Raw genomic sequence first — 14,417 nt, 5'->3', positions numbered from 1 at the left:
AGTTTCTAGGTAAAAAAGGACATCACAGTTGTCAGCTCTTCTTGGCTCAGGTCTGCAAACAGCTGGCTCTGGTCAGGCTGTGTCCAGGTCTGGACACTGGGGGATCCAGAAGGGCAGGGGGCAGGCAGGCTGGGATGACATTGCTTCCCAACTCCCTCCTCACTCCCAGAACCACCTTCCTCCCTGCCCATCACCAGAAGAGTCCACAAGGACAGAAAAATGAAGATGAACATTGCTAAAACTCCTGACTCTTCAGGCTCTTAAATCAGAATGCAGCATGCGATATAGACACACGGACAGACAGAATGGGGTGCACGATGCGTCCTTAGTGTCTGGAAGTTTCTGGTTCTGGGTGGGTCTTCTGGGCGATGGCATGAAGGGTACATTCAAGACAAGTAGCCAAGGGCAGAGGGTTGGCAGGGAGTGGAGGGTGGGTGGGGGTAGTGGTTAACTCAGTTCGGGTATGGGGTTGAGGTAGGAATCTGCATTTTAAGTGGGCCCATGTCAGCCTCTGTCTTTTTGTTCCAAATCAAACACTCAGGTTCAAGGTTGGAGCACAAAGTAGGGGAGGGCTGGGCTTGAGTACACAGCTGGAGACAGAAGAGGAAGATGTGACGGGGACAGAAAGGGACTGTCCTTGGGCTCTTCCTTCTGCTCCAGGCCCAGACTTTCTCCTGGCTACCTGGCTGTAAGCAAATCACACCTGAGCACAACCCTCCAGCAGGATTCGCCCCTTCCTTCCTCTAGACTGGGAAGCCCTCATCACTGTCCTCTGCTCCCCTAAAAGCAGAATCCTACAGGCACCCACAGGAGCCTGCAGAGTCATGCTGAGAACACAAAGCACCTATAGGGAGCTGGGGGACTGAAGGGCTGAGCCAGTTCAACATCGTGGAGGCCCTGAACTCCCTGAGTCACTGGAGGGGTGCAGGCGGTGGGGGGAGGAGTCAGTGTAAGAAAGACCCCCTCCTTACCCCAGGAGCAGGACTGCTGGACCATCACAGGTCAGGGTGCCTGGAACCCTGGCTGTGAATTTAACCTAGCTGTCCACAACCCTCATCCCCAGGAAACCCCTTTCCAGGATACTGCAGAGGCAGAGAGCAAAGCTACCTCCATTCTCAGGCAGGTGATGTGCTGGAGACACCATCTTCTGTGCAGCCAGGTCCTGACAGGACCAGAGAAACTGAGGGTTCCAGAAATGGGACCCGCTTCCCTGGTAACTGGGGGAGAATCCTTTCCAACCTGCCCACCTCCAAGACCACTTCCCCCGAAAGGCACCTTAGATGACCTTGCAGACAGAGTATGTTTGCCTGGAGGAGAATGGACAGTACATCCCAGCCGAAAGGATCAGGAGGTGCAAAGGTACAGAACTTGAATCAGCCTGGGCATGGGCCGGAAATGGCCAAGGTCAGCGTATTGGGTGTGAGGTGGAGACAGGAGTCAGTGGGACAGCAGAAGAGATCAGGTCAGGAAGCCTTGTGCAGTGTGTGGGTCTTAAGGAAAGTAGGCCTTGCAGAAAGACAGAAGTCTGGGAACATGTGAAACCAGGGAAATCAACCCCAGAAAGGTCATGTTCTCCAGATACCAGCTGCTTCTGCAACCAGCTCTATTTTGATATGCAAATTCCACATACGGGTCATTTTGTTACCAAGCTGCGTCCTTGGACACTTCCATCAGTAGAGTTGATAAGAGGCCAGAGGAGGAATTGAAGCAGGGCCTTACTGGTACTCAAGCTGCTGCAGGAAGGAGCCAGAACAAAACACAGGTTCCCTGCTTGCCCTGTGTGGCCTGGTTCCTTCAATGGAGTATGAGTGGGGGCAGATCCGGAGAGCGGGCCTCAGGGCTGGCTTAGGTGGTCTGCCCAGCTGCTTGTGATGCTGTGGCAGGGATCATGCCCAATACACTGCTTTTGCTTTTGGCAGCTCAGAAGTGGCAGTACTCTTGCACTGTTTTTGTATCTATGGTTCATGATCGCTCCAACTGCTGGTCCATGCCGGTATTTTGAATACCACATACTTTCTCTGTATTCTGTTGCTTGAGGAGACGTTTGTCCATGTGCCAGTGCAAGCACCCCAGTCAAGGGTCTTCAGCCCCAGTCTCTGAAATTGAAACGGTTTATGCAGACGTTGTACTAAGAAGAGCAGAATCTGAGGTCACACTCAGCCCTGGCCACAAGGCCAGCCTTTCCAGGCCAAGAACTTCATTCTGGATCCTTTTGTAAGTGATGGCCTCTTCTTGGTAAGAACACATCATCAAGAGGATGGATAATGCTTTCCCTGTGCTTGGGAAAAGTAATCCCAACCAGTGTGACCAAGCACAGGTCAAGAAGAGCCACTCTGCTGGGGTATCCTAGGTCTCCTAGGGAAGGTGGGTAATGATCAGGGAGCGGGAGGGAGAGATTCTGCCTGACCTGGTGGAGGAACTGATATAGAAGAAGGTGCCCCCTGCCCATCTAAGCGTCCTGCTGACACATCCCTTCCTCTGATGTCCTTTCATTTAGGCTTCACAATCATCGTGTCAGCCATCCTAAACCAAAAAAGGAGTCTCATTTGGAGAATTACTCAGGAGACAGGACCACATGTCCTGTTCCCCCCAGTAGGTCTTATTTTTCTTTGGACAAACTTTTCCTCAGCCTCTTTGACTATGCTCAAGGTGAGTTGATTCCTGGGACCCAGAGCCATCTCCAGCCCCACGATTGGGCCCCAGGAGGCGGTGACTGAGCTGAGCTTGTGCCTGGAGGCCCAGTCCAGCAGCAGAAGGACCCGCAGTTCACTGCACTCCAATCTGCAATCTGGGGACACGGCTCTGCCTGTGGTTCCGAGCAGGCTTGGATGTGGGACAGACAGAGATCATGACACCGGACGGGAGGCAAAGGGCCAGACTGAAGCCACTGACCTGGAGGACAAGAGGAGGCGAGGGTCTGAGCAGTGTGGTGGGTCGAGTTGACAGGACTCGGTATCTGATTGGCTGGGTGGATGGGTGAGAAAGAGCACAGTGTCTTACATGACACAGAGATACAGTTCCATTCGGTGATTTGGTTATATATGGATTTTTCTTTTTTTGGTCCTACACTGCACGTTGTAGGACCCTAGTTCCCCAGCCATGCATGGACCCCGTGACCACTGCAGCGGAAGAGAGGAGCCCTAACCTCTGGACCGCCAAGGAATTTCCTCTAATGGGTGACGTGAGTGGGTGAGCGGTTTTCCTCATCAGAAGAACCTACAAGAAGAACAACCAGGTTAAGGGGAAAACCAATAAATTTGAGGTTGAGGTGCTCCTGGGAAGCCCCAACATACATGCCTAGAAAAGGGACCATTGTCTCTATGGGTTTCCAGGGATGGGAGAACAGCTTCTAGGCTGGAAATTGAGATGTAGGTTGAACAACAAGTAGTAATCATTAAAGACAGGAGAGCCTGCAATCATCCATGGGACTGTGCAGAAGGGAGAGAGGAGGGCTGGGGCCAAAGGCCAGAAAACGCCCAGGTGTGGGGCTGAGCGGGCTGGTTGGCGGAGCAGAAGCAAAGGAGCTGTACAGGAGCCTGGGAAACAACCGGCATGCCCTCGGAGGGGTCAGAAGGTGAGGAGGTCAAAACAGGCAAGAGTTTTCCATAGGGACTAGTCAGAGAGGACCAATGCCACCCAGAGGTCCAGAAAGTAGGGGCTGGAAGGGCCTGTGGCTTCTGCCTCAGCAGATGGAGGGGAATGGGATGAGGAGGGACTCAGGGGGAAGGGAAGCTGACCCTGGAAAGGGAGAGCTCTCCTTGGAGGATGGTGCCTGGAAGGAACAGACCCAGGGAAGACACCCCCAGGAGAGGCAGTGTGCTGGATTCGACTTAGCGAGAGGACCCCCTTCTGGAGGGGGCCAGTAGGGGTAGGTTTCCCTTAAAACAGGTAAAGGGTCTGTAGAAATAATGAGCCCATTTTCACTGCCAAATCCAATCAAAGAAGCTGTCTGGGAGAGCCAAGAAACCTTTTATTTTTTTCCTTAGGGGTTTAATTTTCTCCCATCCCACCATGCTCTGTATAAAGTTTACAAGGATCATCTAAGCAATTATCCCATCAGCGCACAAAGGACCAAGGGAACTATTTTGGGTAGGATTTTACTTTAATCAGCAACTGACTTTCCCAAGTGTTACGTGTTCATTAAATACAGTGATGCTCTGGGACTTCCCTGGTGGCCAAGTGGTTCACACGCTGGGCCCCCACTGCAGGAGGGGCAAAGGACACTCTCACCCTGGCACTCCCTTGCTTAGGATCCTTCCATGGCTCCCCATTTCCCTTAGGGTAACCATGGATTGCAAGCACCTGCCTTCTCTGCCCCTGCTTGTCCCTCCAGGCTCTGCTCTCAGCCCACACACCCGTCAGTGAACCTGGGGACTTGCATGGTGTTACCTTGTCACTTCCTGGCCTTTGAACATGTTGTTCTCTCTTCCTGGAAACTTGTCACCACTCACTTTCTTCTCCTATGGCCAGCTCTATCCATCAGCTTAGACATCTCGTCCCTCAGGAAGCCTTCTCCAGTCCCTAAGTCCAGGTCAGGAGCCGCTGCTTTGTCCTCCTCCCACCTCCCTGAAAAAGTCCCTGATGTAATTGACTCCTGACTTGCGGCTATCACCCCTGGGGATGACATTGTGTCTTACTCCATAATGTACCCTGGTGCCTCCCAGGGCGCCTGGCACACAGGAGGCACGGGGGAAGTCTTGTCAAATGCTTGTGGGAATCCTATCCTGCAGTCACAGAGGAAGCCCTGCCTAGGGGCTGCAGGACGAGAGCCGAGGCAGGAGGGCACAGCTTCTGCTGCTCACAGTTTGCCTGTGTCTCCATTTCTGGAATCCCAGTTAGGCCCCTCCTGTAAGGATATCTTGGGGTCCCCTAATTCAGTTCCTCAAGAGCAATGGGCCCAAGTCCAAAATTTGTGCCCCTGTGGACAGGAGTTCTGCCGGGGTCCAGCCCCTGTGGATCTAGGGTAATTTGAAGGTGGGGATGGAATCGGCGTCCTGGAAAAAACTTATTTAATTGCAGATATATAGAGAGATTAGAAACAGATAGTGTAGTAGGAAAATTAGTGGAGAAAAAGAGGCTGAATAACTGGTTTACGTGGAATACTAATCACCACCTACGTAGGCCACAGGCGTCTTTCCGTTCTCCCGAAGGAGAGGAGGCACTGAGGCCTCCCCGGTCCGATCTTAGAAGCCCCAGCAAAGTTAGCAGGCTTGGTGGGTACCCTCGTACCAGATGGGAATTCAGCCAGGAAAACGGGGAGCAAGAAAGTAAACGACATGGGGGAATCAGTCTTTCCAGAAACTGATCCGATTTCTTTATTTTTCAGGTTTGTTTATATACCTTTTTGTTATACATAGGGATGAATACAGAGTCACGCAGGGTCAGCAGACCTGACCCTTGTCACAATCAGGTGCTTCATATAAAATTATACAGAGGTCTTATGGGTTTTTACATCATCTTCTAGCCATGAGGTCTGCTGACATTTCATGGCCCTTTCTGATACTGGTCAGTTAACCAGAAAACTTATTTTTCCAGAGGTGATTTTTTCTTAAATCAGGCACCACCCTCCAAATAAAGTTGTATTCCTATAGGGTGAGGGTGTAGTGAGTTACAATCAAGAAAGGAATTTACTTAACCTAAGGTTTAACATGATTAATCTTAAAGGTTAATACTTATTTTTCCTATATGCTAGTTATATTCATTATAAGGGCAAGGAATATGGGGATTTAGCAGCAAATATTGGCTCAACAAATGTAAACCTTTCACCAATGTTCCCCTTAAGATCTATTTTGTCTTAAGATAGTGATAAAGTTACATTATTACATAGCATAGTGATTTATAACAAAGTACAGTGATCTATAACAAAAGAGAAAATTCATTAACTCAAAAAGTCTAGTATTGCTAACATCAAAAAACTACTATATTTCCTTTTCTATATTCCAAATGCATTGATTAATATATTCCCAGGTGCCTAAGGATATGGAGGCCTGGCGGCAATCATTGACTCATCAATGAAAAAAGCCCTATGCTAATACTCCAAACTCTCTGTGCTGTTTATGGTTGAGAGGTTGTCACATAAGCTAGTCTGTCAGCAGAGAGGTTTGACCTGAGACACCCTTGTCACACCCAGGGCAGGGAATTAGCAGTAATTATTGGCATGACAAATGAAAAAACCCTTCACCAATATAATTTCTAATCAACCCACTATACTATACTAATAATTTTCTAACTGCTCAAAAGAGTCTGTATTTAGAAAGTTTTAAAGCATCTCATGCCTCTCAAGGTTGGGAGGCTGTAAACAGTCACATGTGGCCTTACAAACCTGATCAGGAAGGCTAGAGGACCTCCAAAAGAATTTCTAAGTTGAAACACTCTTGCACGCCCAGGAATTTTTATTAACTGGAGCTGCAAGTTAACTCCTTCTCCGAGAGAAATGGTTATGGGGGAGAGCCCCCTGTAAAGTTAGAGGTGTAGGAGAGAGCATGAAACAGACTCTGGTTTGAGGGTAGATGCTCGGGAACAGGGGGTTTCCTCAGGCTTGATCACGCCTTTGCGTATGCCAAGCTTCCTTCCCCATGACCTTTGTCATGGGCGGAGTTCCTCACGCTGGCCCCCGGCAGAGTTCTTTCAGGACCTGACATCCTGGGTTACTCTTCCCTCCTTTGGCTTGACACTGAGTCTGAGGCCAACAATCCAGCAAGCTTCAGGTTTTAATGAGAGTGGGACGGGTGGCCAGCTGGAGGTCCGCCTTGCAGGCCTCCTGACCTCAGTGGGCTGATAAGCTCACGATCTACAGGTCTATTGAGGCCTGGGCCAGGGGAGTCATCCCTAGACCAGCTGTAGAGAGACACAACCATAGTCCCTGTTCCACATCAAAGCTGTGAGTGGCCATCCGGACACACTCACAAGCACACTCACCACTGTAAACACTCACTGCCTTGGTCTGGACATGGTTTCAAGGGAATGACTTGCAAGTTATTCTGCCCGGGTAGGGGAGGGGTTGACACCACATTCCTTTATTCCAGAAACAAAATAAGTTCCTTTATTCCATTGCCTCCAAAACTGACTCTCCTGCAACTGACCATAAAAAGGAGCCAGGAGGAGGTAAGAAACAACAGCACACAAATCTCATGGAGAAGTTCAGTGACTCAGGTCAGAGAAAGAAAAGGCATCAGGTCAGTATCGGAACCATGCAGCCGCAGCACCCATTTTTGTCCTCTGTCCCAGTCTTCAGCCTCTCCTTCTCCTCAGTCACTGTCCTCTGCACTCTGGCCTCCACCTTGGCTCGTGTTATAAGTTCATGCACCCGCCACCCTCTCTCCTGGCTGAGGGCTTTCTCCCTGTTCTTTGAAACCTAGCTTCTCTCCAGCTCACTGATTCATCTGCATCCACTGTTGACCCAGCAGGGAACCTGGGTTTAGAGCAACGCAGAAAGGAGCAGAAGCTTCTGTGCTGTGTGAGCCCACTGGATGTGACTCCCTCAGGCCAGAAGCCGAGTAGCTTCTAAAATCTGTTTCCTGTCCCTCACCTCCCAGCCCTGCCTGGGCTTCCAGCAGGTGGAAGTCACCCCTCCCCATTGCTTCTCATTCCCCCTCCTTGAAGAGAGACAGACAGAGAGAGTGAGCCATAGACAGTCAAAGAGAGACTGACTGAGGTTTAACGTTTTCCTTGGAGACGTACAGACAAGAAGAGGCAAAGAGGTCATCAGTCAGTCAGTCAGGTCAGTTCAGTCACTCAGTCATGTTCAACTCTCCACAAATTCATGAACCGCAGCACGCCACGCCTCCCTGTCCATCACCAACTCCCGGACTCTACCCAAACTCATATCCATTGAGTCGGTGATGCTATCCAACCATCTCATCCTCTGTCATCCCCTTCTCCTCCTGCCCTCAATCTTTCCCAGCATCAGGGTCTTTTCAAGTGAGTCAGGTGGCCAAAGTATTGGAGTTTCAGCTTCAACATCAGTCCTTCCAATGAACACCCAGGACTAATCCTCTTCAGGATCTCCTTGCAGTCCAAGGGACTCTCAAGAGTCTTCTCCAACACCACAGTCCAAAAGCATCAATTCTTCGGTGCTCAGCTTTCTTTATAGTCCAACTCTCACATCCATACATGACTACTGGAAAAACCATAGCATGGGGTCACCTGAGACCACACCTATTTCTCTGGGTCTCAAATATTTGAGAAAATTGAGTCCCTGGGCTCATCTCTCAACACAGTTTATCCTCCCCCATTATACTCTATCCGAAAAGACAACTTATTAATAGTTTAAAGGATGAGGTCAGGTCTTGTATGGGACCATTTATTATTTGAATAATAATAGATGAATAGGTAATATACTCATATGGCTCAAAGTTTTTAAAAGGGCTTATACTACTAAGTCCCCCCTCCTGTATCCCTTCCACCTGGATGCCCTCCAGAGGCAACCAGTGTCACCCATGTCTTCTGAATACGCATCTATAAGATATGGAAATATGTACTCATATGATCTTTCCTTTAGAACACAAAAGGTGGTGCCCTATACACACTTCTGTACCTTGCCTTGCTCTTTAGAAGATTAATTTCTAGAAAGAAATATGACTGGTTTTACAGCTGCATAATATTGCTTGTAAGACTGTATTAGAATTTATTAATAAATCTTCTAAAAAATACAGTTCTGTAATTTCCAGTCTCTGGATATTTGTAAAGAGACCCTGGATCCAGACCTTTTCCATCCACATCTCCACAGGGACAGCCTGTGGGGGAGGCTCCACCCCCAGACGCCCTGGCTCCTTTGCATGGTCACACGTGATTGGACAACCCCTGGCCCCATGACAGGTCTTCTTGCCTCGCTCCCTAGGTTCCCACCAGCCTCCCCCACTGGCTCCTGCCGTGTGCAGAGGCCACAGGTCACACAGAGACCTGGCACAAATGACCACTCCTCATTACCGCTGTGCCCACAAAGCCACTTCAAGTGCCCCCTAGAGCTGCTGCTGTCTCCATGACCACTCCTGCAAGAGGATGCAGGACAGGACATACAAACACATTGCCCCAGGACTGGGGAAGGGGCAGCCTCCAGACACTGGGAGGCAGATGGGGACTGTCTTCTCAAGCTAGATGTCCCTTGCATTTTCAGACTTCCACAGGCCTAGAGTCAGGAGAGGAGACCAGAGCTGAACAATGAGAGCTGAGGAACATCTGCTGAGGGCCAGGAGGTAAATACCAAGATAGACGAACAGGTAAGAACAGGAGAAGGCAGGGCAAGAAGGAAGGGAGGAAGGAGGCCCAGGATGAGCGGAAACAAGGGCCAAAGAGCCCCTTCCAACTGGACCCCTGGATTCACAGTCCTGCCAGGAATTCTGTCGGCAGCCACCCGCTTAGAGAGCCCCCATCCTCCCCTCCCATGTGAGGACTGGGGAGTCTCAGGAGAGACCTGGCATGGTCTAAAAAGATTTGAGAGTGCAGGAAACCATAGTCAAAATGATAAAAAAGCAAAACACACCAAAACCAGGAATGATTGCTAGGTTTAATAATCATTCCAGACTCCCCACTGGCCATTCCTTTCCTCTCTGCAACAGGAATCCAGCAGGGTGGGGTCCACAGAGCTGAGACGGCCCTGTGTCAGGCAGCACAGGCTCAGGATGCTCCCAGCAGGGAGGGGAAGGCAAGGGACAGAAAGGACCCTTGAGGGTGAAGAGTGAGAAGAGCACACAGACTCCACAGCTCCCAGCCCTTCTTCTCCGCACATTCCCTGGCCCTGGGGCCCCAGCCACATTCCCAATCCCAGGGAACACCTAGGGGGAGAAGCCCGCATGGGAGAAGGCAGGGAGGTCAGGGACACAGGCAGCAACCTGGGGCAGGCAAGCCACGGAGTTGACCTCACAGGACCCAGCATCCTGGTCTTCTCGGAAGTAGATGGAGTCAGCAGAATTGATGGAGGGGTCCTCGTCAAAGAAGTTGTAGGGTCGCAGAAAGAAGCCCACACTGTTGCCCACTGTCACCGTGTTGGGAATGTCCTCTGCATGTGGGATGTGCAGGAAACCAGCTGTCACCCAGGCCACCAAGTCCTAGTGGGGGAAGAAGGAGGGTCATGAGTCCTGGCGCTGCTAAGGACACCTCTGCCTCCCACAGAATTCACTTTAGGAGCCCACCGTCACTCAAGAGGGTTTTAAGCTCTTAACGCTTTATCATAGTAGCCCAGAAGTCAAAGCATAAGAAATCAACTTCATATTAGGAGCAACACCAGCCTCCACTGTTCCAGCCCGCAGCTGCCATCTCTGACAATTCCCATCACGTCGCCATCAGCCTACCCATCCCAAGAGAAATGATGACACACACAGGCTACTTCAGCACCACCTGTGACTCTGGGAGAGTTCCTAAAGTGTAACTGAGAGGAGGTGAATGGAGGAGTGAAATCAGGGCGTGGGTGACAGAAAGGCTGACATATAGAAATTAACCATTTGGTGGGGAAGAGAGAAGGGGAGAGGTTTAAGGTATAAGAGATGTGGTCTTCCCTGGTCATTCCAGCCCTTCTGAATCCTGGGGCCCTTAAGGACTCAGTCCACAAGCAGAGACTGAGAGACTGCTGCCTCTCGAGGAAAAGTTGAAGCCTCAGCAAGGGTCTGCAGATGAACTCCCAGCTTAGGATGTTTCCCTCCACAGGTAAGGAGAGGATCCACAAAAGCGCTGAAGCAGGAGTCAGCTCAGCCCTTCAGGTTTTCACAGGGTTTCAAGGCCCCATCCAAGAGAAGGTGGGGGTGATCTCTGTGTCCCCCCTCCTCCCTCATCTCCCACAGACAGCTGACCTTTCCAGCAATGGTCTCATTGTTGATGAAGTCAGCAAAGTCCACGGTGGGAGTCCAAGGGTCATTCTGATTGAAGACGCTGGAGCTGCTGGGCTCTGTCTCCTTCCTCTGGGTCACGGCCAGCTGGTACCTAGAGATGCTCTGGTCAGGGGTCCATGGTCACCGTCCCTGTCCTGCTGCCTGATCATCATGGAAGGTAGCCAAGCCCATGGACCTCAGGTTTCCCCTCTCATCTACAGTCACTCAATGTCACTCTAGTGGGTGGCCCAACACCTTTCCATGTTTATCTGTACATCCCTTTCAATTTCACAACATGGCCCCACCCAAGCAGAAAAGACTGTTCCCACTTGGGTGGTTTGTATCCACTGTGGGCCTTTTGATAACCAGGAAATAGGTTTTGGGCTCTTACCTCACCTCATGTACAGTTTGAACTGGGTTCCCAAATGCCCCTCCCAACACTCTTCTCATCTCAACCAACCCTCCAACAACGCACCCCACCCACCTCCCCCAGCTGACGGCTCTCTCCAAAGGGCTGTTCTGGGGCAGCGGCTCCCCAGGGATGCTGAGCAGCTGGATGCGGTAGCCCCGAGGGTGTCCCCACTTGTTCTTCTGCTTGCAGGCCAGGTACAGGTGGCGAGGGGAGGCCCCTCCCAGGGGGAAGGCAGCCTGCTCCTCTGTCTGTAGCTGCTTCCGGGTCACATGCAGCCTCTGTATCTGGTGCTCGGGGCTCCAGGGTATCGCAGTGGGGACAAAAGCCATGTCCTCAGCCCAGACCCAGTTCTCCAGTCCTGCAGGAATGGAGTGGGGAGACGGGAGGAGCGAGAGTTAGTCAGGCAGCTACCCTGCCCCCTCTGGAGTCTGCCTGCTCCTGGCTTCAGACTAGGAGCCAAAGACAAGGCCAGAATGAGTGTGTCCCTTGCTTCCCACCTCTCACCCAAAGATGTCCCCAATCTTTCAGGCCCCTTACTGCAATCCGTGCCTGCCCTGGGGTGTCTTACCTCCCACATCCAGATCCACCTTGTAGTGGGCAGTGTGGGTGTGGACGGTGCCCAGTGTGTTCTCCCGAACCTGGTTTCCATATCTTCGGGCAGCACCAAAGTGGAACACTGAATTGATGAAGCCCGTGGCATGGAATTTGACTTGAATGGCCCCATTGGAGTGAAAGATCACATCCCACACATAGTCATAGTTGTACAAGGTTGACACAGATCTGAAGACCAGCACTGTCTCCACAAGACCCCCAAAATAGTGAGAATACGCATCTGAGTGGTGTCGCCTCAGGGGCAGGCCCTCGTTCTGCTCAAACACACAAAAGGCATCGTGTAGGGTCCTGGGGGCTTGGGACTCCAGAAGGAAGTGCCAGTCCACATAGGTGGCCAGATAGGGGCAGTCGATGCCGCGGGTCAGGGGCGTGGCAAACTTGCCCAGACCAAATCCTCGATCCACATAGTGGCTCACCATTGCTACTGGGGTATTCCCACCATAGACAACCAGGACCTCTTGCAGGCTGATCTCATAAGCCAGTCGTTCTCCCCGGAAGCGAACGTCAAAGATCCTAGGACCACTGAAAGCTCCGAGGCCAAAGGAGAAAGTCCACAATGAGGAGGTCACTCGACTGCCTTGGACACTGAAGCGGGCGCCCTGAGGATGGAACTGCAGAGGGGGAGCCGGACCCGGGGGCACCTGGGACTTCAGGGACCAGGACCCACCTGTGCCGTTGTCTGGGATCACCACCACATTCACCTGGCCAGCCTCAAACTGCTCCTGCAGCTGGGCCAGACTCTCATAGTAGCGGCCCTGAAAGAACACCTTCTGGATGGTCCACTGGGCAGGGTCCAGAGCCTTGTGGTCTACCAGAAGCTCCAACCCCACAGGGTGCAGGTAGACCCCAAATCCTGAAATGTTGTAGTAGAGGCCAAACCAGGTGGCCCTGTCCCCTGACTGGACACCACGGGGAGCTGTCGTCAACATCACCAGGTTCCCTCCCCCTTGTCTGTAGGAGCAGCAGCGGTGGAGGACACCAGCAGCCTGGGGCAGCTCTCTGTCGAAGATCATCTGCTCTATGTCCTGGGACTCTCGGAGAAGCACAGGGCGTCGGTAATAGGGCAGGGGGCCCCCATGACGCTCCACGGTCGCATCCCGCATGTAGGAGGGCCGGGGCAGCGGCCCCACCACCAGCTCAGTCACATTGGGCTGCAGTTGTTTGCCAAAGAAGACGATGGCCAGTGCCTCCCGGGCAGGTGGGGGGCTCCCCCTGTCCAGGTGGGCCAGGGCTGCCGCCTTGGGGGGCAGCTGCAGCTCTACTGAGAAGACGCAGTTGTCTGAGGGTCGAGCCTGGGCTGCATCCACCAGGTCTGGCCCCAGCTGCTGGGTCAGGAAGCTCATCACAGTCGTCAGCTCTTCCCAGCTCAGGTCTGCAAACAGCTGGCTCTGCTCAGGGTGTGTCCAGGGCTGGGCACTGGAGGATCCGGAGGGGCAGAGGGGAGGCAGGCTGGGATGACTTTGTTTCCCAACTCCCTCCTCACTCCCAGAACCACCTTCCTCCCTGCCCATCACCAGAGGAGTCCACAAGTACAGAAAAATGAAGATGAACATCGCTACAGCTCTGGCTGTCTTCAGGCTCTTGATTTGGAGCGCAGCATGCATGATGGACAGACCGACAGAACCGGGTGCACAGTGCCTCCTTCAGTGTCTGTAGGTTCCTGTCTTTGAGTTGTGCTTGAGTCAACGTGTTATATGTACACTGAGGACAAACAGCCAAGTAAAGAGGAATGGCAGTGATTGGAGGCTGGGGCGGGGCAGAGATCAGGCCAGGTCAGAAGATGCAGCTGAGGTTGTAAATTAAATTTTAAGTGGCCTGTGTCAGCCTCTGTCCTCCTGTTTCAAATCAAACACTCAGCTTCACCAAATGGGGGAGGGATGGGTATGGGAGACACAGCTGGAGGGAGGAAGTGGTAGAAGTGACGGGTCCTGGGGCTCTTTTTCCACTCTCTTGATGGAACCTTGCTCCCTGCTACATGGCTGCAAGCAAAACTCCTGTGTTCAGCCATCCAGCCAGATTCCGCCTTCCTTCCTCTAGTCCATGAAGCCCTCTGATGAGGGCTCCCATGCAGCAACCAGAACCCTTCTGACTTGTATAGGAGCCTGGAGAGTCATGCTGAGAACACCGATCACCTGTGGGGAGCTGGGGGGCTGAAGAGCTGAGCCCTGTCAACATCTTGGAGGTCTTGAACTCCCCGAGTCACTAGGAGAGCCTGAGGGGAGTGAATCCATTCAGCAGCTGGAGCGGGCGGGAAGTTGCAGCTTACAGAGAACCCACCCCCACCCCCAAGCAGAACTGATGGACCACATCAGACGCCAGGGGCATAACACCCTGGCTCTGAATTTAACCTCGCTGTCCACAGCCTTCATCCCCAGGAAACCCTTTTCCAGAATGCTGCAGAAGCAGAGAGCAAAGCCATCTCCATTGTCAGGCAGGTGATGTGACGTAGACACCATCTTCTGTTCAGCCAGGTCCTGAGGGAACCAGGAGAGACTGAGGATCCAGAGATGGGACATGCTTCCCTGGTGAACTGGGGGAAAGTCCTTTCCAGCCTGGACTTGTCCAAGACCACTTTCCCAGAAGGCACCTTA

At 52.1% G+C, this 14,417-nt stretch overlaps 1 protein-coding gene across 1 annotated transcript; it reads right to left on the bottom strand.

Moving 5' to 3' along the window:
* Nucleotides 1-9,614: 9,614 nt before the first annotated feature.
* On the bottom strand, nucleotides 9,615-13,379 carry LOC138083362 (primary amine oxidase, lung isozyme-like). Its single transcript, XM_068977209.1, has 4 exons — nucleotides 11,783-13,379; nucleotides 11,287-11,572; nucleotides 10,785-10,914; nucleotides 9,615-10,046 (listed from the first exon to the last, which is right to left on the bottom strand). Exons 1-4 carry the CDS (start codon nucleotides 13,377-13,379, stop codon nucleotides 9,774-9,776), a joined length of 2,286 nt encoding a protein of 761 aa, XP_068833310.1. The 3' UTR covers nucleotides 9,615-9,773.
* Between the last annotated feature and the right edge of the window lie 1,038 nt (nucleotides 13,380-14,417).

This window comes from Capricornis sumatraensis, chromosome 8, assembly GCF_032405125.1.
Source record: "Capricornis sumatraensis isolate serow.1 chromosome 8, serow.2, whole genome shotgun sequence".
NCBI classification, from domain to species: Eukaryota; Metazoa; Chordata; class Mammalia; order Artiodactyla; family Bovidae; genus Capricornis; species Capricornis sumatraensis.
Note: the sequence above shows the minus strand (reverse complement) of the source record. Positions and strands in the feature narration are given on the sequence as shown.

Bases quoted from the DNA above. Each gene is read 5' to 3' on its own strand.
- LOC138083362 (XM_068977209.1), bottom strand. From the start codon at position 13,379: ATGTTCATCTTCATTTTTCTGTACTTGTGGACTCCTCTGGTGATGGGC. The intron at 11,573-11,782 runs GTAAGACACCCC...CCATTCCTGCAG, and splicing joins GGTGGATCTGGATGTGGGAG to GACTGGAGAACTGGGTCTGG. The intron at 10,047-10,784 runs GTCAGCTGTCTG...TTCCCCCACTAG, and splicing joins ATGAGACCATTGCTGGAAAG to GACTTGGTGGCCTGGGTGAC.